The sequence below is a fragment of the Ovis canadensis genome, chromosome 1 (assembly GCF_042477335.2).
Source record: "Ovis canadensis isolate MfBH-ARS-UI-01 breed Bighorn chromosome 1, ARS-UI_OviCan_v2, whole genome shotgun sequence".
In the NCBI taxonomy this organism is placed as follows: Eukaryota; Metazoa; Chordata; class Mammalia; order Artiodactyla; family Bovidae; genus Ovis; species Ovis canadensis.
Genome location: NC_091245.1, coordinates 267972931 through 267993913, shown reverse-complemented (window position 1 = coordinate 267993913; position 20983 = coordinate 267972931). Strand labels below are relative to the sequence as shown.

Genomic DNA, 20983 nt, shown 5'->3' with positions numbered 1-20983 from the left:
GTCGGAAAGAAGACCTCTCCCCATGATACAAAAGTGAAGGAAGAGGGGTTTGGGGGGCCACAGTGCACCCTTGATCCTGACTGAGGCAGCAGGAAGACGGGGGCTCCTTCTACATTGCTCACCTGAAATAAGGTTATTACAACCGATGCGTTCAGGTGTGCTAACAGCCCTGCATGGGTTTATGTCTTTTTTTTCTAAGAGCCCTAAGAAATACAGACTAAAAGATTCCTGATGAAAATGCTGTTTGCCTCAAAATAGCCCAGCACTGTGTGCGCTAAAGGCAGGAGATGGGCACACGGAATGTTTTATACCATCGGAAGGCAGAAGATGGGCACACGGAATGCTCTATACCATCAGAACGCAGGATATGGGCACACGGAATGCGTTATACCATCTTTCTGTTCAGCACATCTTTAAAACTTTCCACTAATAAAAAAACACCTCTTGGGCTTCCCTGGTTGTCCAGTGGCTAAGACTCCGCGTACCCAACGCAGGAGGCCACAACTAACACACTGAAGCAGCCAAATAAACAAATAAAAATACCTATCAGGTGCACAGGCCAACCTGAGCTGCGCTCTGGCCTGTGCCTATGAGCGTGTGGAAGCTGGCTCGCACTGAAAGCTCCCCACCCCAAGGTCCACCCTGTCCGCTCTCAGCTCTCACCTCTCCTGACGGAGGTGACGCTCCTCGTCTCCACATCCAGCTTCTGCACCAAGGCACTGGGTTCTATCGTGGTCCCAGCAAACACATTAGCGTTCACGCAAGCCAACTCCTGAAGAGGCAAGAGGGGAGACTTAAAACTCGCTCTGCAGCTTCAGAGACCTCTCAGCGAGGGCCAGACCCTGGCTTCTCCAGAGCAGGAGTTGCAGAGGAACCCGAGCCCCCACCCCCAACCCCAGGACTCTCAGGTCACATACTCCTTGCAGCCTCAGCTCATCCCCGACCCCACAACCCCCGCCCCGGGCCTGGCTCCAGCCTCAGGATCATCTGAGACCAGACCCAGGATCAGTAACAATTACAAACCACAATCTCAACATTCAGGAGCCCCCCGTGAGGGGACCCAGTTTCCTCCCAAACCTCCCACCGTCTTACTCTTCCTGTCATTCATGGCCGCTCCTCCACCTCCACACTCTCCCAGCAATCTCTGGGTCTCTGACCACATTCATCCCACACCAAGGTCTTACAACCCTCCAGGTCACTCTGCCCAGCACACCATGCTACCCCAGACCCCACCTCCAAGGCCCGGCCGCCTCATTCAGGTCCAAGCTCCAGGACAGGGGCCTTGGAAGGGGTGTCAGTAACCCAGCAGCTTAGGCACAACCTCTGAGCAGACACTGGCCAGGCACCACACTGCCCTGGCCTTGGGGCAGCTTCCAGGAAGCGGCATGATGGCAGGTTGGAGGCAGTGTGAGCGCCAGGCTGCACTGGCTCAGGAGTGACCAGCTGGACTTGCAAAGCCTCCAGTCCCTGCTGAAGGTGGGACTGAACTGTGAAGGCAGCCTCCCAGCACACAGGTGCATCCAGCGGTCAAGGGCAAAGGTTTCTATGGCCACGGGGGCTGAAGCACAATCTGACAGTAAGAGGCTTGCGCCGACCCAGGCTGCCAGGCTACAACACAAAAACAAGAAAACATAATAGGCAGACAGGAGGGTGCACACTGGTGCGGAATGGACTCAGTTACACGGGAGCTGAGCCAGGCCAGGGAACAACCGAAACTACCTGCAAACGTCAGCCCAGTCAGTGCTGACATGCACTACTGAAGACAGCCAGCTCTCAAGAACAACCCAGCATGACGCACGCAGAGGGACTGGGAACAAGACCTAGGCAACAGAAGCTGTGTCCGAGGGGCCCACGGGTTGGACTTGGCAATGGCCTCATCTCAGCCACAGGACTGAAAGAGAGCATGTCTAAAGAACCAGGAAGTATGACAATGTCTCATCAGAGAATACCAACAAAGAGACAGAGCCTTAACCAAACTGCTTAGACTCCCCTGAGCTTTTCAACTAAACCCTGACATCTCACAACACCCAAAGGACAAGCAACAAGGGAAAACAAGAGAAACTGATGTTACAAAAATTAAAAACTCTGTGCTTCCAAGGGCAATTGCAAGGAAATAAAAAGACAACCCACTGAAGTGGAAAAAATATTTGCAAACCATATTTACCTGATAAAGTTTAGTGTCCGGAATATATAACTCTTGACAACTCAACAGAAAGAGAAAACAATGACTTTTAAGTGAGCAAAGGACTTGAAAAGACATTTCTCCAAAGATAAACAGCTAACAAGCCCAGGGAAAAAAAAAAAAATTCAACATTATTCATTATCCCTTAGGGAAATGCAATTCGAAAGAGTTGAAATACCACCTGACATCCAGCAGGATGGGTATAATCAAAAAGACAGACAACAACAATTGCTGGTGAGGATGTGGAGAAATTGGAGCCCTCGTGTATTGCTGGTGGGAATGGAAAATGGTGCCACCATTGTGAAAAGTAAACTGGCAATTCCTCAAAAAGCTCAACTTAGAATTCTGTACATCCTAGCAATTCCGTTCCATGAATGCACAGGAAAATTAGTACAGAGCAGTAGCATGACAGCCAAAAATTAGAAACAATCTATCCACCAACTTATGAATGGATAAACAAAATGCAGTGTGGTCTGGTTTATTCACACAATGGCATATTTTTCAGCCATTAAAAAGAATGAGGACAACAGAGAAATATGTGCTACAAAAATAATGCTATAAGAAAAAACCTCAAAAACATGCTCAGTGAAAAAACCCTGACACAAAAGGCCACATATCGTATTAATTCCATTTATATGAAATGCCCAGGAGAGGCAAATATATAGAGACAGAAAGCAGATTTGTGGTTGCCAGAATGACTGATAGTAAGTACGGGATTTCCTTTTTCAGTGACAAAAACATTCAGAAATTGGTAGTGATGGTTGCACAAATCTGTGAATATTCTTTTTAAAATGCTCAATGAATTGTACACTTTAAATGGATCAATTTTATGACATGAATTCTATCCCTGGCTTTTATGAAAGCCAGGGCACTGATGCCAGATCCTGGGATCACACATCAGCTCCTCCATCAGCAGCTGAATGCCCCTGGGAGTTCATTTAAACTCTCAGTTTTTTCCCTGCAAAATGAGGGCTGGGACTGTTACAAAGATGTAAGGTGACTGCTGCTGCTGCTGCTAAGTCGCTTCAGTCATGTCCGACTCTGTGCGACCCCATCGACGGCAGCCCACCAGGCTCCCCCATCCCTGGGATTCTCTAGGCTAGAATACTGGAGTGGGTTGCCATTTCCTTCTCCAATGCATTAAAGTGAAAAGTCAAAGTGAAGTCGCTCAGTCGTGTCCGACTCTTAAGGACCCCATGGATTGCAGCCTACCAGGCTCCTCCATCCATGGGATTTTCCAGGCAAGAGTACTGGAGTGGGGTGCCATTGCCTTCTCCTGTAAGGTGACTGGCACATAGCAAATGCTTAACAAACACGGCTGTTCTCTTCAGCATTACTGACCCAAAGCCACTGTTCCCACAAACCAAGAGGATTTTGTCCACTGTCCAGGGTTGGCCCCTTGACTACAAACACCAGTAAATGCTTCCAGGCAGCTCCAGGGTCAGCACCTGGATAAACAAAACACGGTCTAACCACACAGTGGAAGGTGATTCCACCATAAAAAAGAATGAAGCATTGTTAAACATCATACAACCTGCGTGAGCACTGAAAACGCTGTGCTAAGTCCAAAAAATCAAACGCAAAGGCGGAAACCTACACGACCCCATCCATGTGAAATGTACAGACACAGGCAAAGACGAGCGGCTGCTCAGGGCCGGGAGGGCTGAGGGGACCGCCGAGGCAAGGGATGGGGGAGGAGGAGGGAACAGCACCAGGGTACAGCGTGATCTCTTCAGTTTGCTCTTCCCCTTTTTCCTTAATCCTGCGAATCCCCTTTCCTTTCCTTGGAGCGCAGCTACGACGTAAAGGAATATTTACCTTTTTCGCGCAGATTTCTACAATTCGAGGTGGAAGGTTTCTGGTTCTCCCTCGCAGAACTCCAGACGCGGAGCAAGTCAACCTCTTGCTCCGAGCCTGACGGTCCACGGAGGCCATGACACTTCGTGCACCGGGAAGGCTCACAGACCGTGCGGCAAAGCCCGCCGAGGGCGGTCCCGGGGCCACACAGTGTGCCGCCCGACTCCGGCCCGCCGCCCCTTTCTTCCACCCGCTCCCCCTTCCCACCCCTACCGCCCGCAGTATCCTCAGCTTACCTTCCCCGCGACTCCACCAGTCGAGGCCTGCAGAGGGGCTACCTCCCGGGCGGGGGACGCGAGGCCAGGCGCTGCCTCCCCTGTGGGCCTCACGGCAACCTGGTGCACCCGGGCCCTCAGGCTCCTCACTTTCCCCATCTTCCCGGCGAAGACTCACAGCCGGCTAGAAGTCGCGGAGCTCAAGCAGCACACGCTGCCGGAAGCTGGTCCGGCACTCTGACCGCCGGGCGGAAACAGGAGTCGCGATCCCGCCCGCGCCGGCTGTTAGGCTTCAGAGAGGAGTAGGGCGGGGCCACAGAGGGGCGAGGCTGCGGTGCTGACGGCGGAGTCTTGGGGCGCCTGGTCCCGCCTTCGGCCCCGCCCCGCCGCCCAGGGCAGGTGTGGTTGGCTAATCGCAGCCTCAGTGCGATCTGGGGAATGATGGGTTAGAACGCTGGAGGGGATCAAGTGTGCTGAAGTACACGAGTGTGTTTGCTTGTGCCTGTCAAAAATGCCCTCGGGGAAGGAAGAGAGCAGAGGACTGAGGACTGCAGGCACCTCGGAGACATCGTGCCAGGACTTACGGATCTGGACTGGGGCTGGAGAGAAATGTCCCTGGAAGAAGCCCCAGAAGCCAGCTCTCAGGTCCGGCGCTCCCACCCTGTCTGTAGTCCTGCTATCACCGCCTCTGCAGGGCCAGGGTGGGTGTCTGACCAGTGCCTGCTAGACCAGCTTCCTTTGGCTAGAACCTGTTGCCAGGCTGTGACCAAGACTAATGGAACTGCTGGGGAGGCTTCCTGGAACGTGGAAAAGGTCGAACCCACCACCCAGTCATATCCCCACCCATCTGGTGGCACCTGCAACTTCTTTAAGGTGTGTCAGGAGACATTCTCTGGTTCTGCAGCTGTGCCAGGCCTAAGGAGTGAAAGTGAAAAAGTGTTAGTCGCTCAGTGATGTCCAGCTCTTTACGATTCCATGGACTGCAGCCCGCCAGGCTCCTCTGTCCATGGAATTCTCCAGGCAAGAATACTGGACTGAATAGCCATTCCCTCCTCCAGGGGATCTTTCTGACACAGAGATCTGAGCCAGGGATTGAACCCAAGTCTCCCACATTGCAAGCAGATTCTTTACCATCTGACCCACCAGGGAAGCCCTGATCTAAGGAAGACACAGAGTAATGACTGTTGGGTACACTTAGGGCCGGGGTGCATGCAGACACCATGCTAATCCAGCTGGCATCCAGGAATGACCTCCTGGCAGCCAGTGCCAAGACACTAGGAGACGCATTCTAGGAACAGCTCTGTTCTATGGGTCCCAGCATCACTGGACCTGATCATCAACACTTGGATTCTCTGCATCCAATCAGGCTTGTTTCCTGAGCCATCTAGGCAGGGAGGCCCCCGGCTTGGCCCCTGGCCTGAAGGCCTGCTCCCTTGCCTGACCCCCAGTGGCTTGGCCCCTGGCCAGCTCCAGAGGCCTGCAAGGCAGCGTGCATTTCAGGTTTGCTTTTTGCCCTTTCTGTGCAGTCCATGCTTTCTCAATTAAAGGAAAAGACTGTCCAGCTGCTGCAAAATGGATATGTTAGTTTTTAATCCTGGGGTCCCTTCCCTCTCTGCCTTCATCTTCCTGGGTGATGAGGTCACATCCCGATACCCTGACACTTTCATTGCAGCCTCCACCTCTCTCTGGGTCTCCACCTGAAACTAAGGCAATCTTAAAGTGGACTTCTTGGTTCCCTTCCCAACCTGCCCCACCACCCTCACAGTATATCCCCCTTCAGAAGAAATGGCACTAGCACTCACATAGCCACCCAAACCCCAAACCAGGGTGCCACCTTGGCTTACATGTCGCCTTGCTTGCATGCAGTCCCCCTGTCACATCAAACTGAGCAGCCCCTATATCAACCCCCCCAGGCTCCACCCCCACTGGGCTTCTGCCCTGGTCACCTCACTGGAGCCTCTTGCCCTCTCCCTCCTCCACTGGCCAGGATGGGGCCCCTTCAGCTTTACAGCAGCCCCTGCCTCCCCAGGGGTCATGGCTATGGTCACCCTGGAAAGCCTACCCCCGGCTTTGCGCTTCCCGGGACGCCCTCTCCCTCAGCAGCTCTGCCCTTCCGAGCTCTGAGCCGCAGCTCCTCTGTTTCCTCTGAGGGCCTCCCAGCGGGACCTCGCGGTCTTGATGGTCCCTGGACAGACCCTGCGCCTCGTGCTGGTGGTGCTAGTTAATTCTTCTGTCGCGCGAGGGCGCCCACGGCCCTCGTGGGTTTCTGCAGAGGCGTTGGGGCGCGGAGGCCGCAGTCGCTCGGAGATGCTGGGGTTGGGGGGATGGATGGATCCCAGTGCGGGCCCTTCCTCGGCCCCCGAGCGCCTTCAGCCTCCGCAGGACGCGGTCCTCCGAGCGGGTCCAGGGGTCCCACGCAGTCGTGGAAGGATGCGGGGCAAACACCCCGCAGTCCATCCTTGTCCACTGGGTCCTTCGGGGCCCGCCGCAAGGACTTCCTGATGACCTCCAGCCCCTAGCTCTGCCCTCGGGATTCCCAAACCCCACCGGGCTGCACGTGAGAGCGGACGGCGACCTGCGAACAGCCGGGCTGCAGATGCTAGGCTCTGACCCCCTGCCCCTCCCAGCGCCCAGCTCCCTGCTGCGTGGGCGCCGCCCGGGCCAGCGATCTTGCTGGGACGTGAAGCCCGAGGGCCCAATACATCCGGACGCTGGCCAGTGCCTTGTCCCTACGCGTCTCCACGTGCCCTGTGTCAGGACGTCCGTCCTGGGTGGGCCTGCTGCACCAGCTCCCCACGTGAATACAGATAAGCCTGTCTTAGCCCTGCTGAGCCCCGGGATGCGTCCTCTCTGCCCCCTCCCCGGCCACACTCCTCTCCGCTCAGCCCCCGCCTGGCCTCCCCTCCGAGAGGAGGCCCGGTTCACGCTCCCCCAGGGAGGTGGCCAGTTTCGGAGGTGACCTGAGCAAGGTAGGAGCCTGTCTCCCCATCACTACACTGAGTGGCTGTAGGGGTTCTTTGAGGCCGACAGGTAAAGCACCAGGAAGCACCTGCGGGCGGCCAGTGCTCAGATTGCAGGGCTGCGAGCCGGTGCGAACGTAGCGCACGCGGCGGAGCGTGAGGCTCAGGGTCTGATTGTCCGCACCCGGCAGGTCGCCCCGCGGCAGGCGGAGGCTCCGCGCGCGGGCCTGGGGACGCCTGAGCCAGGCGGGGGTCAAAGAAAAGTCGCGAGTGAACTGCAGACCTTCCTGCCCCGCCCCGAGGGCCCCTAAGGAAGGGGTTCCGGAAGGAGGCTCCAGCATGCCGGGGCTTGAGACCCGCCCAGGCTGCGGAGGAGTGACTCCCCCCACTGGCTAGACTGCTAGACTGAGGCCGGCATTGGAGTTGAAAACGGTCGGTTTGGGCCTTTGTGGGGCCATTTGTCGTCTGAGCGTCCCTGAAAGAGGACGAATCCCTCTTGGCAGGGGCCCCACCGGTGTGCCTCCGCGGGCGGCCACCGCGGGGCTAGAGGGTTGTGCCCGTCCACGCCCAGCAACACGACAGGAAGATCTGATGCAAACTATGGGGGTGGTGGAGTTGCTGCACTGGGAAACTCTTGGGGTGAAATAGTGCGCCCTAAATGTGGTCGCCGGGGTGATGGGAAGGAAGTGGAGAGGGAGGGACAGGAGGATGAGGCGGGCAGTAGGTTTCCCACCTGACTCCGCGGGGGCCCTGGCCCATCGCCCTCAGGCCCTGCTTCCAGCCCTCCCGAAGCTAGGAAGAGAGCCCGCTGATGGGGAAGAGGGTGGGTCCCTTGGTTTCTGCTTTTCCATTTCATAAACTTGATTTAGAGTCGCATGCTTTTCTGATTATAAAATTACTACGTGGCTCTCATAGACAATTTGGAGAATACAGAAATCCGTTTCTAAAGTGAAAACCCCTTTAATCCCATTTCCCAGAGGTGCCCCATAGTGTCCAGGCCTGCAGCCTCTGTCCTCTCCTGCCCCCACCCGCGCGGATAGTGCAGCCTTAGTCAATAGGAATTTTGATAATGGCTGGATGGCATCACCGACTTGATGGAAGTGAGTTTGAGTGAACTCCGGGAGTTGGTGATGGACAGGGAGGCCTGGCGTGCTGCGACTGATGGGGTCGCAAAGAGTTGGACATGACTGAGCGACTGAACTGAACTAAATTGAACTGAAGGGATTATATCTCCCTGGTACCCACCCAGCACGTCGTAGCCCAGGGTCGGCCGGCTGGCCTGTTAGCCAGGCCGGCCTCCCACCCACGTGATTCCTAGGGTCACTCCCTGCAGGGCGGTGCCACACCCAGATCTAGGCAAATGTTCCTTTCCTGCTTGCCCTCTGCCTCACCCCAGCGGTGGCCGCCTTCTGGGTGTCACACTCTCCCCTCCTCCCTTCCACCCTGCCTCCCTCAAAAGCCTGGCTGGGCTGGGACCTGGCCTTGGCCCTGACCTCGCCCAGCCTCCATGTTCCTAGGTTCTGCTGAGAGCTTCCTGCACTTCATCCCAGCTTCCTGAGAGGGGGACCCCACCCTCATTTTACAGATAAAAAAGGGCACCTTCGAGGAACTGGTCTAAGACCCTGCAGCTACTTGTCCTGGTGGGGAGGGGTGTACCTGGTCCTCCACCCCAGCCCCCCACCCGACCCGGAGCCCCCCACTGCTCACTCACCCTGCACCTCTGGGTGCCAGCAGCAAGGCTGACCCATGGAGCCCATGCAGCTAGTTCCTTGAGCAAGAAGACATAAGCGGGAGAAGTCAGAAAGCAGACTCCCCCCTCCCCCCACCGCCACCCTGAGCTGCAAGGGCTTCCCAGTGATGGAGGGTGTGAGATCTTTCTGGAGAAGTCCTTCTGAGCCAAGAGGCTGCCACTGGGCTGGCACCCAGAACCAGAGGGGAGGGAGGAGGAAGGGGAGGAAAGGAGGAGGGAGCAGGTGTGCAGAGGGGGCACATGGCCACTTCCTGGAAGATGCCTGCAAGGATGCCAGGGGAGCCCAGTGGGCCAGGCACAGCAACACCCACCTTCAGGTTTCAGTGGGAACTGGGGAGCCAGTGAGATGCTGCAGTGGAGGAAGAGCTGTGTGTGTGCTCAGTCGTGTCCGACTCCTTGTGACCCCGTGGACAGTAGCCTGCCAGGCTCCTCTGTCTGTGGAATTCTACAGGCAAGAAGAATACTGGAGAGGGTTGCTGTTTCCTCCTCCAGGGTATCTTCCCGACCCCGGGATCAAACCCTTGTTTCCTGTGTCTCCTGCATTGGCGGGTGAATTCTTTACCACTAGTGCACCCTGGGAGGTTCTGGGTGGAAGAGGAGGAGTCTTGAAATGACAAGGAAAGCCAAGAGAGGTTTCCAAGACAGAAATGACCCTTGGGGTCCGCTTCAGCGTCGGGTGGTCTCAGGCTCTGTTCCCACCTCTCCTTCCTTCCCAGTGCCTAGCACCTTCCCATGCAGGCCAGCATGGCATGGGGCTCAGGGTCTCATTCAGGCTTGTCCCCCCTGCTGATGACCTGCCACTAGGTTCTGTTACACGGATACCTGGCCCCACACTGAGTCTGATCCAGTGGGTTGGACAAGCATCCACTGCATTCCCAACAGGCACCCAGGTGCTCCTTCCCCTGCCCCTCCCCCAGTGTCCCCACTCCCAGAGAACTGCTGATCTCTAGTGAGTTCTGGGAACCCCAACCCACAGACTGGCCCTCTGCCCATTTTTAAACCCAGTTGCTTCTTCACAGCATGATGGGCTGTGGCTGTCACACCACAGGTCACATGGCCAGCCAGGCCAAAAATAGGTGCTATATGCTCTTCCCCAGGAAAGTTTGCCCCTTGCCACCCTCCAGACCCGCTGCACTTCCTCTGTGACCATGTGGCTCGCAACCCCATGCTGGGTGACAGCGCTGTGATCAGTGTTCTCATTGGTGGGCGAAGGTCTGGCTTCACGTCTGAGTCCCAGGCCACCCACCCAAGCCATTGCCCTTCACCTCTGCACAACCAATGTGACACCTGCCTCTAAAGTGCCACTTGGGGCCAGAGGAAGGGACAGCTCCTGACCAGTTAGGAACACAGCAGGGACAAGGGGTCCACAGGCCAGCAGGGTTTAGGTGGGACCCTTCAGGATGGAATGTGTGGGTGGTGGGGGGTGGTCTCATAGCCCACCATGCAGGTGAGACAATATGGATGACTACAAGGAGGTGGCAGGTGATCAGACGTGGCTGAAGCCTGGGATCCCCGTGGCGGAGAATGGGTTGAAAGTGGGCTTTCATGGACCTTCCCAGGGATCCTGGCAAGGAGCGAGGAGAGAATTCTTCAGATGTTCCCCCGAAATCTCACAAGTGGGCAGGAGCCAGTGGTGCCACATTTCCGCCCCCCAGGAAGGCCCCAGCTGCCATGCTTTCCTCTGCCTCCTCCTTAATGCCTTCTCTCAGCTCATGGAGCCAGTTTCACCTTTGCACCGCATTTCTGGGAGGGAAGGAGTAGAGAATCTGATTCCTGTTATCACATGAAAAGAAACCAATGCAAAGAAGTTAAATTGTTCCCCCAAGCTCAACGTTAGGAAGTAGAAGCAGGACATTTAATGAGAAATTGCTCTGTAAATCCAGATATAGACCCTCCCCTCAAAAAAAAAAAAACTGTAATGTTTTCAAAAGCTCCATGAGTGGGACTTGCCTGGTGGTCCAGTGGCTAAGAATCTGCCTGCCATATCATAAAGCAATTACCCTTCAATTAAAAATAAATTAGGACTTCCCTGGTGGTCCACTGGCTAAGAATCTGCCTGCCATATCATAAAGCAATTATCCTTCAATTAAAAATAAATAAATTAGGACTTCCCTGGTGGTCCACTGGTTAAGAATCCACTTGCCATTGCAGCGGACGCAAGTTCAAGCTTTGGTCCTCGAAGATTCCACATGCTGCAGGGCAACTAAGTCTGCATGCCACAACCCCTGAGCCTGTGTACTGTAACTCTTGAAGCCCCTGCAACCGAAAGCCTGTGCTCTGAAACAAGAGAAGCCACCTCAATGAGAAGCCCAGGTACCGCAGCAACAAAGAGGATCCCCCACTTGTGGCAACTAGAGAAAGCCCACGCATAGCAACAAAGACCCAGCACAGCCAAAAATAAATTAACTTTAAAAAAAATAATAATTAATTAATTAATTGAAAAAAAAGAAGAATCTGCCTGCAAGTGCAGGGGACATGGGTTCGATCCCTGGTCCGGGAAGATCCCCCATACCAAGGGGCAGCTAAGCCTGTTCACCACAGCTACTGAAGCCCGTGTGCCTAGAGCTCAGGAGCCGCAGTTCAAGAAGCTCGCATTCCCTAGAGCCTGTGCTCTACAACAAGAGAAGGCATTGCACCGAGAAGCCCAAGCACAGCAACTCAAGAGAAGCCCCTGCTTATGGCAACTAGAGGAAAGCCCGCACAGCAACAAAGACCCAGCACAGCCAAAAGTTATTTAATTAAGTTTCAAAAAAGAAAAAAGCTACATGAGCGCTGGGACCTCCTCTCATTCTTCTCTTTATGATTTAATCTTTACATTTACTGAGCACCTGCTGTGTGCCAGGCGCACTGCAGGACCCTTTCCCATGTCCTCACTTAACGCTCACAACCAGGGGGACTGGGAGATTGTAGGAAACCAAGGCCCAGAGAGAAACATGGCAAGGGGTCTGAGCTTCCACCACTAGTGGCCCAGCTGTTAGACCCCAAGTGCAAGGGCTGCCCTAGCCTCGGCCTCCAGGCCCACAGCTGGGCCCCCAGGACATGAGGAGCCCAAACAATGAATGTGGGAACTGAGCTGCTCCATCCAGGATGGAAGATGCAAAACCTGCTTAGATGGAGGCAACCCAGACTTTCCGTGAGCATGCATCCACAAAGATGTTCTCAAATGAAAACACAAACTGAACAGGAAATGGCGATGTGACAAGTCCCAGGAAGGAGAGGAACGACCCAGGGCGCTGGGTTAGGATTTGATGCCTTCCCCCGACCCGTGGGTGCCCCACAGATCAGCCCGGCCTTTGTGCTGAGGGGAGCGGTATGGGAAAGCACTCTGCCCTTCCTGTTCTGGTAGAGGAGGTGATAGCGCCTCACACTCCCACCCACCCCTCGCCTCTGGCTGGAGCTGTTATCACAGTTTTATTTTTAACCTGGCTCAGTGCTTCCCTTCTTCTGACTGTGTAAATGTGCACTGCTGAGCCAAGTGCACTCACGGTAATTACTTTTTCCTCTTGGCACAGCTTTCTGGTTTTCCCTCAAGTTGATAGTTGCTTAACGTTTCTGCTGGCTCAGTCTCCTTTGTACTTGGAGCCAAGTCTTCCTCTGTCCACCAGGGACTCTTCTCAGTGTGACCTTCCACACCGTCGAACCTGTCAGTTCATCTCTGTGCTTTGAGGAGGGTCCAGGGACCCCTGCCCAGGCCAGCCCCCACCCCAGCTTCCCACCTTTCAGGCATGCCAGGGAAAGAGAGAGTCACCTCTTCAACTTCCTCCCACAAACAGAAAAAGCTACAAGGAGGAAGGCAAGGAGAAAGGGCCCTCTGTTTAGATGTGGGAAGTGGGGCCGGCGGTGCTGTGGCCAGTGTTCAGGACAGGAGAGTTAGGAACAGCCCCAGCCTCTCAGACCTCTTCTCCTTTCTAGGTTCACTTGGCTACTCCACTACACACACGTGGCCTGGATTAGACTGGGCATCTCCATCACCCTGGCTGGGTGACTTCTGCCCGTTGGTGTGGATTTGTGGGGACTCAAAGGAGCAGGAATTGTTTAGAGCACCTGCATGGCCAGTTCTATTTCCTGTTCTGCTCTCCGCACCCCCAGTGGCATGTGCCTGCCCCCCCACAGCTGCCTCTACCAGTGCCTCCCACCCCCGCTTCCCCACAAAAGAGCAGCAGCTGAATCAACACTCAGAAGGAAGTTACTGGTGGGAAGAAATTAAAAAAGAGAAAAAGCAAAGATGGGGGAAGGGTTGGAGAAGACGATTTGGAGTGGAGGAGGAGCTGGGGGAACTTGCAGGCCAGTTGGGAGGGGGTTGGAAGAGGGAGGCAAGATGGTGGCACTGCCTGCCAGGAGCTGGGGACTAGGGAGGGGCTGGGAAAGAGCTGCCAGCAGCCTCACTGTTCACTTAAATGCCTGCTCGTCACATGGGGCAAGTTCTCAAGGGACTGCATTCTGCCTTCTGGGCGCTGGGTGCAGGCTCTTTCTTTCTCCAGGTCTCATGCCTCCTCGTCTGCCCCATGGGCACAGCCTCATGGGCTGCAGTGTCTGATGCCAGCTGCCCCGCCACGGGAATCTCTGCAGAGTGAGCCTGGAACCCTTCTCATGGTGCTCTGTCATTGAATATTTCTTAGCCTACACACTGTTGCAAAGGAGCCTGCTTCTTGCGCTCTCGGGGTGTGTGTTGTGGGGACGTGACTGGGTGGGAAGGGGGCTGGGGCACCCAGGCTGATGTTCAGGACCTCACGGGGAAGGCATCTCTCCCTTCTTTCTATACTCACCTGGCTGGCTCCTGCTTGCCCACCTCCAGGCCTGGAACACTGGTGGCCCCCTCATCCTGCTTTGTGTCACCATGGCATGCTTGCCTGCTCACAGGCCCTGATGTTCTGAGCGCACAGCCATGGACCTTCTGTGCTTAGAGTCGGGCCCCCAGCCCTGGAGTCCTCAATGAGCACTTGATGAAATAAAGTCAACTATCTGGAAGGTGAAGGCGAAAGTGCCTGCAGATGGACTTTCTTAGCTGACCTAGGCGAGAAGATCATTCCCAGAATCCTGCTGCAGAAGCTCACTTGTCCCTGGCTTCGGTTTTCCTTACAGTGCAAAGCCCTGTCCCTCTTGGTCACTCCCCACCAAAGCCAGGGATGTCCTCTGCTCCACGTTGTCAGAGCTCCCTGTCTGCCTTCTTGCTGCTAGCCGTTCAACCACTTCAATCCTCTAGCAAGGATGTGCCCAGGGTTTGCCGAGGCCCCATCCCTGGTACCAGATGGGATTTCATGACACTTCATGCAAATGCTGCCCCATGAAGACACAGACCCCACAGTCACCCTGTGGGCATCAGGCTGGGGTGCTGCACACCAAACAGGGTGCATGTTGTACACCTAAATACAGAATGCTGCACCCCATTTCCTCATAGTCTTTGTCTTTCAGATCCATCCCTGTGATGGTTGGAAAGGGATTCTCACTTCAGTTTTGATGTTAACCTCCCCTGTGCACACTGAGTCTCTATCCAGCCTTACGTGTTTCCTCCTGGCTTTCTTCACTTAGCACAATGCTTGTGAATCATTCATGTTGTTGGGTCTCTAATGGATACATTTACTGCCATGAATTTCCCTCTACACATTGCTTTCGCTGCATCCTACAAACACAATATGTTGTGTTTCGTTTCATTCCATCTGAAATGTTTTCTAATTTCTCTTGAGGCTTCTGTTGATCCATGGATTATTTAAAAGTACATCATTTCTTCTGAGAGTGCCCTGTGTCTTTCTGATGCTTGCTTTCTGGTTCAATTCCAGTTAGCAATGCCATACAGCTGGAGAACATACCCCACACGGTTCCAGTTCTCTTAAATGTCTTCTGCTCTGCTCCATGGCCCTGGACACAGCCTTCCTTGGTGACCGTGTTGTGGACATCTCCTACTGCTCTGGATGAAATGTCCTTTGGGTCCTGATGGTCAGTGGTGTTTTTTAGGTCTTCTGTGTACTTGCTGATCTTATGTCTAATTTTTTAAAAAATTGATTACTGGGAGAGGAATAATGAAGCCTCCTCTTATAATCATCTATTTTTCCTTTTAGTTCTTTCAGATTTTGCTTCATGTATTAATATTTTGACATTCTGTCATTAGATGTATACACATTTTATAACTGTTGTATTGTCTTCTTAAATAGACCCTTTCGTCAAGTCGGGACCCACCATGCACCTGGTAATGTGCATTGATGTGAAGTGTACTTTGCTTGATATTCACACAGTCATTCTAATTTTCTTTTGACTAGTTTTCCCATCCATCTTCTATTAACCTACCTGTATTATCATATTTAAAGTGTGTTTCTCTATTAAATTTAGAATGGATAAAAAATAAGGCCCTAATGTATAGCACAGGGAACTATACTCAATATCCTATGATAAATCATAATGGTAAAGAATATATTAAAAAGAATATATATGTGTATAACTGAGTCACTTTGCTGTACAGCAGAGATTGGCACAACACTGTAAATCAACTATATACTTCAATAAAAAAATTAATAAAGTGTGTTTCTTATAGGCAGCATATAGTTGGGCCACATTTTTAGAAACTTCATGTGCCAGAATCTGTCTTGCAACTGGTGTATTTAGATCATTTACATGATGTAATTATTGACATCATTGGATTTTCAGATCTTGATTTTCTTCAACTGTCCTGCTTTCCTTTATTGTATCAGGCTTTTGAGTATTACATTCTAATTTATTAGCTGGGTTTTAACTACATCTTTTTATATAGGTTTTTTAGCAGTGGATCCCGAGATTACAATATATATACTAAACACCTCATTGTCTGCTTGAAGCAGACACTCTACCATTTCAAGTGAAATGAAATGGAATGTTAAAACTGTGTGTTCCTCACTGGTCTCCTTTTATGATGTAGTTGCATCTAGTTTTCATCTGTGTGCACGCTCAGTCATTAGATCAAGTGCAAGTCTTTGTGACTCCATGGACTGTAGCCCACCAGGCTCCTGTCCATGGAATTCTCTAGGCAAGAATACTGGAGTAAGTTGCCATTTCCTTCTCCAGAGGGGATCTTCCCAACCCAGGGATTGAACCTGCATCTCCTGCATTGCAGGCAGATTCTTCACCTCTGCACCTCCAGGGAAGTCCATTTTAGCATCCAAGTACATTGAAAACCCCACCAGACAATGTCATCATTATTACCATCAACATATTGTAAAGACATTAAGAGGGGAAATAGATACCAGGAATTATATCTGATAGAGTACCTGAAGAACTGTGGGCAGAAGTTTATAACATTGTACAGGAGGCAATGATCAAAACCATTCCCAAGACAAAGAAATGCAAAAAGGCAAAATGGTTGTCTGAGGAGGCCTCACAAATAGCTGAGAAAAGAAGAGAAGTGAAAAGCAAAGGAGAAAAGGAAAGATACCCATCTGAATGCAGAGTTCCAAAGGCTAGCAAGGAGAGATAAGAAAGCCATTCTCAGTTATCAATGCAAAGAAACAGGAAAACAATAGAATGGGAAAGACTAGAGATCTATTCAAGAAAATTCGAAATACCAAGGGAACATTTCATGCAAAGATGGTCACAGTCAAGGACAGAAACAGTATGGACCTAACTGAAGCAGAAGATATTAAGAAGAGGTGGCAAGAATACACAGAAAAACTATACAAAAAAAGATCTTCATAACATAGATAACCACGATGGTATGATCACTCACCTGGAGCCAGACATCCTGGAGTGTGAAGTCAAGTGGGCCTTAGGAAGCATCACTACAAACAAAGCTAGTGGAAGTGATGGAATGCCAGCTGAGATATTTCAAATCCTGAAAGATGATGCTGTGAAAGTGCTGCACTCAATATGCCAGGAAATTTGGAAAGCTCAGCAGTGGCCACAGGACTAGAAAAGGTCAGTTTCATTCCAATCCAAAGAAAGGCAATGCCAAAGAATGCTCAAACTACTGCACAACTGCATTTATCTCACGCACTAGCAAGGTAATGCTCAAAAGTCTCCAAGCTAGGCTTCAACAGTATGTGAACCGAAAACATCCAGATGTTCAAGCTGGATTTTAAAAAGACAGAGGAACCAGAGATCAAATTGCCAACATCCGTTGGATCATAGAAAACCAGTCCATTCTAAAGGAGATGAGTCCTGGGTGTTCACTGGAAGGACTGAGGCTGAAGCTGAAGTTCTGATACGCTGGCCATCTGATGTGAAGAAATTACTCATTGGAAAAGACCCTGATGCTGGAAAAGATTGAGGGCAGGAGGGGAAGGGGGTGACAGAGGATGAGATGGTTGGATGGCAGCACCAACTCAATGGACATGAGTCTGAGCAAGCTCTGGGAGTTGGTGATGGACAGGGAAGCCTGGCATGCTGCTTCCCATGGGGTCGCAGAATCAGACGTGACTGAGTGACTGAACTGAACTGAAGAGGGGAAATACTGTACATGTTTACCAGCTATTTACTGGGTCTGTTGTTTTTTCTTCATTTCTAGGTTTCCCAGTTTTCCTCGGATATAATTTCCTCCTGAAATCTCAAGGTTTCTCGTAGAGCTTGTCTGCTGAGCACTCGTTTTCCTACTTTTATCAGAGCATGTGTTTGTTTCCCCTTCACTGGTGGGAATAGAATTCAGAGCTAAGGAAAAAGACGTCTTTCCTTTCGGAGCTTTTGTACAGGTTGTTCCACTGTCTTCTGGCACCCATGGACTCTGGCAGGAAATCTGCTGTCATTCCAGCAGATTTCCTCTGCACGTGACTCGTCATCTACTCTGGCTGTTTTCGGGACATTTTTCTTTGTCTTTGGTTTCAGCACTCTGAGTAGGGTGTGTATAGGCTTGATTTTCTTCAGCTTTATCCTGTTAGGGGTTCGCTAAGTTTCTTTAACCTGTAAATGTATATTTTTTCATCAAATTTGGGGTATTTTTCAGCCATTATTTTTTCAAATACTTTTTCTGGGCCAGCCCTTTACTCCTCTCGCCCTGGGGCTCCAGTGACGCAAGTGTTAGGTCTCTTGATATTATTCCACAGGTCCCCAGTCTCTCTTCATTTGTTGTCAATCTTTTCTTCTCTCTATCATTAATATTGGATAATTTCTACTGGTCCCCAAATTCACTCACTCTGCTGTCTTCACTACCCTCCTAGTAAGCCCACTCAGTGAATTTTTAAATATCTATAATCATATTTTTAATACCATTTTTTCTTTTTATAGCTTTTATATTGCTGCTGAAGTTTTTATATTTCTGCATTTGTTTCAAGATGTGTTTTTTACATAATAGAGTATATTTTAAGCTATTGATTTTAATGCTTTACGTGATAATTTCAGCATTTGGATCATCTCAGAGTTGGCATCTAGTATTTTTTTTTTCTCTTACAATTTGGTCAGATTTTCTTTGTTGTTATTGTTGTTTGGGAACTTTTGGATTATGTTTTAAACATTTTGGACATTGTTTAATGATCCTCTCAAAATCTTCTCCAGTGTTCTCCAATATTGCTCTTCCCCCAACCCTGCCCCCACCCCACCCATCAGCCTGGTTGGGTTAGACCACAAGTTCAGATCTGCCTCCTGCGGGATGTGGTTCCAATGTGAGTTTACTTTTCAGACTCTCTGCAGTGCTATTTGAATCCACTTTGCATCTGCACCCCCTGGTCCAGTTTTCAACCTTGACAGTGGTCTATCTACACCATGATTCAACTCTCAAAGGCTTTGACTTACTCTTTTGGGTCATTTCCATACATTTCCAGCCCAGAGTTGAGTCTGGAACTTCATGTGAAGCTTTATGTGTTCTCCTTCTTGATCTTCTTATTAATTTCTCCCAAGCTCTCCAGCTTCCTGAGGCTTCCTTTCCCGTCCTCTGGCTATAAAGCAGAGCTTCAGCCTCCTGCATTGGTGTGCCTCCTGCTTCCTGTGACTGGGTCGCCTTTGGGTCAAAGTGACCAGAGCTTCTGCTGCTGTAGCTGCTGCTACCACTACCGCCATCCTGGGAGTGCGGCGTTGGGACAGGAATTTGCCTCCAGGGCAAGACTAGGGAAATGAAACAGGGCATCTCTTTCACTCTGTCTGTCTTTCAGAGCATTGCTCCTCCCAGTCCACGGACCAGAAAGGAAGGGTTCTCTTGGCCATGCCTCCTGTCTCTCCTGGGGTTCAAGCTACCTTGAATCTAACCTGTGGGTGTAGGAGACATCTGCAATGAAATCAGCCTTTCATCAGGTTTTGATTTCTCCCCCTACTCTGTCTAGAAAGTTGCTCCATTTTATCCTGTGTGATATTTTCAGTTGTGGTCACTGTAGAGATGGAGTAGGGTGGGCTTACTCTGTCTCAGCTGGGACTGGAAGCTACTGGCCCTTTTTTTCTTACTCTTAATATAAATTCATTTTTTACAGCTGCATTAAGACAGAGCTTGCAAGCCAATACCGCTCATATTAAGTGTACGATTTAAGGATGATGAATTTTAGCTGGATTTGCAAATTTATTCGGTCACCACCGCAGTCCATTTTTAAAGTATTTCCCTTACCCCCAAAAGATCTCCATGCTCATTTTCAGTCACTCCCTGTTAGTTCCTTTAAAAAAAAAAGAAAGAAAGAAAGAAAAATTATTTGGAGACTTCCCTGGTGGTCCAGTGGTGAAGATCCCATTTTTCAGTGCAGAGGGTGAGGATTCAATCCTGGTTAGGTAACAAAGGTCCCAGTATGGCCAAAACTGTAAAAATAATAAATAAAATTTTTGTTTTAAAAATGCTCATTAAAAAAGAAAATAAATTATTTCGAGACTATAGAAAAGCATGGAGATCAGCATAACGAACACCCATATACCCACCATCCAACTTCATCAAATCTTAATATTTTGCTTTATTTTGCCCAGAAGTTTTCTTCTTTCTTCTTCATAAAACTTTAAAACACAAAACTGAAGCCCTCTGTATCCATCTCCCAGGACCACTGCCTGCTCACCTGCAGAGGCAGCCTCTGCCCTGGATGTAGGTTCCTGAGTGTGTGGGTATTTTTCCTGGGATCGTGTCGAATGTGCATGGTGTAGTAGGAAGCCTTCTTCTGCAGTTTGTTTTTAAATATAACCTCAGTGTTATGGTTTTGGGCCTCTCATGTGGATACAGACAGCTCCAGATCCATACTTTAATTGCTTCCTCTTGTGCATGAAAGGCCACAAGATATCTTTTTATTCCATGTTGGGTTTGGCTCCAGTTTGGGAGTGCTGGGTTTTTCTTTACTGCTGTTCTTTGCTTCGGGCTTCCCTAGTGGCTCAGACAGTAGAGAATCTGCCTGCAGTGCAAGAGACCAGGTCTCCATCTCTGGGTCAGGAAGATCCCCTGGAAAAGGGAATGGCTACCCACTCCAGTATTCTTGCCTGGAGAATCCCATGGATGGAGTAGCTTAGGGTCACAAAGTGTCAAACACAACTGAGTGACTAATATACACACACCCTTCTTTGCTTATCATCTACTTTTATTACACTGAATTTGGCCTCCTTATGATCTCTGCGCTTTAGGACAAATAGAAATTCCCTTTGTGGCTTAATAAATGATCTGCTTGTTACTTCCCTCCCTTTTTAACTTTACTGCATACAAGTTAAAGAGTTGTGCGCGTGTGCTAAGTTGCTTCAGTCATGTCCAGCTCTGCAACAGTAGCCCGCCGCGCTCCTCTGTCCATGGGATTCTCCAGGCAGGAATACTGGAGTGAGTTGCAATGCCTGCCTCCGGGGATTATATTCCTCAAGTTCTCCATAGACCTAATTTTCTTTGGGATCTATTCATTTCTGAGAGAGGCATATTAAATGTTTACTATGTTTGTGGTTATATCTGTTTACTTATGTATTTTTCAGTTTTTGTTTTTTATGTATTGTGATTTTGTTTAGTATATAAAGATTTAGGATGGCTGAACTTTCTTTGTGGATTGGAACTTTCTTTCTGTACATCTTTATTTATTCATTTAATGTGTTTTTTTGCATTTAATTATATCTTTTAATATTATCTCTATATTGCATCTTAAGTGTTTTTTATGTGATATGTATGTCTTCCAATCCTTTATTTTCAGCCTTC

General features: G+C 50.6%; 1 protein-coding gene across 2 annotated transcripts in view; it reads right to left on the bottom strand.

Moving 5' to 3' along the window:
- SLX9 (SLX9 ribosome biogenesis factor) overlaps positions 1–9530 on the bottom strand; it is a 30437-nt gene extending 20907 nt beyond the window's left edge. The window contains exons 1-5 of one of the 2 annotated variants that reach the window (XM_069582123.1): positions 9276–9530; positions 8926–8982; positions 5112–5169; positions 4276–4869; positions 664–772 (exon numbers count right to left, since the gene is read on the bottom strand). In XM_069582123.1, the coding sequence (XP_069438224.1) occupies positions 664–772; positions 4276–4413 (247 nt within the window). In that variant the 5' untranslated portion in view covers positions 4414–4869; positions 5112–5169; positions 8926–8982; positions 9276–9530. The remainder of the gene's footprint in view (positions 1–663; positions 773–4275; positions 4870–5111; positions 5170–8925; positions 8983–9275) is intronic. The other variant, XM_069582132.1, reaches the window with a different exon arrangement.
- Between the last annotated feature and the right edge of the window lie 11453 nt (positions 9531–20983).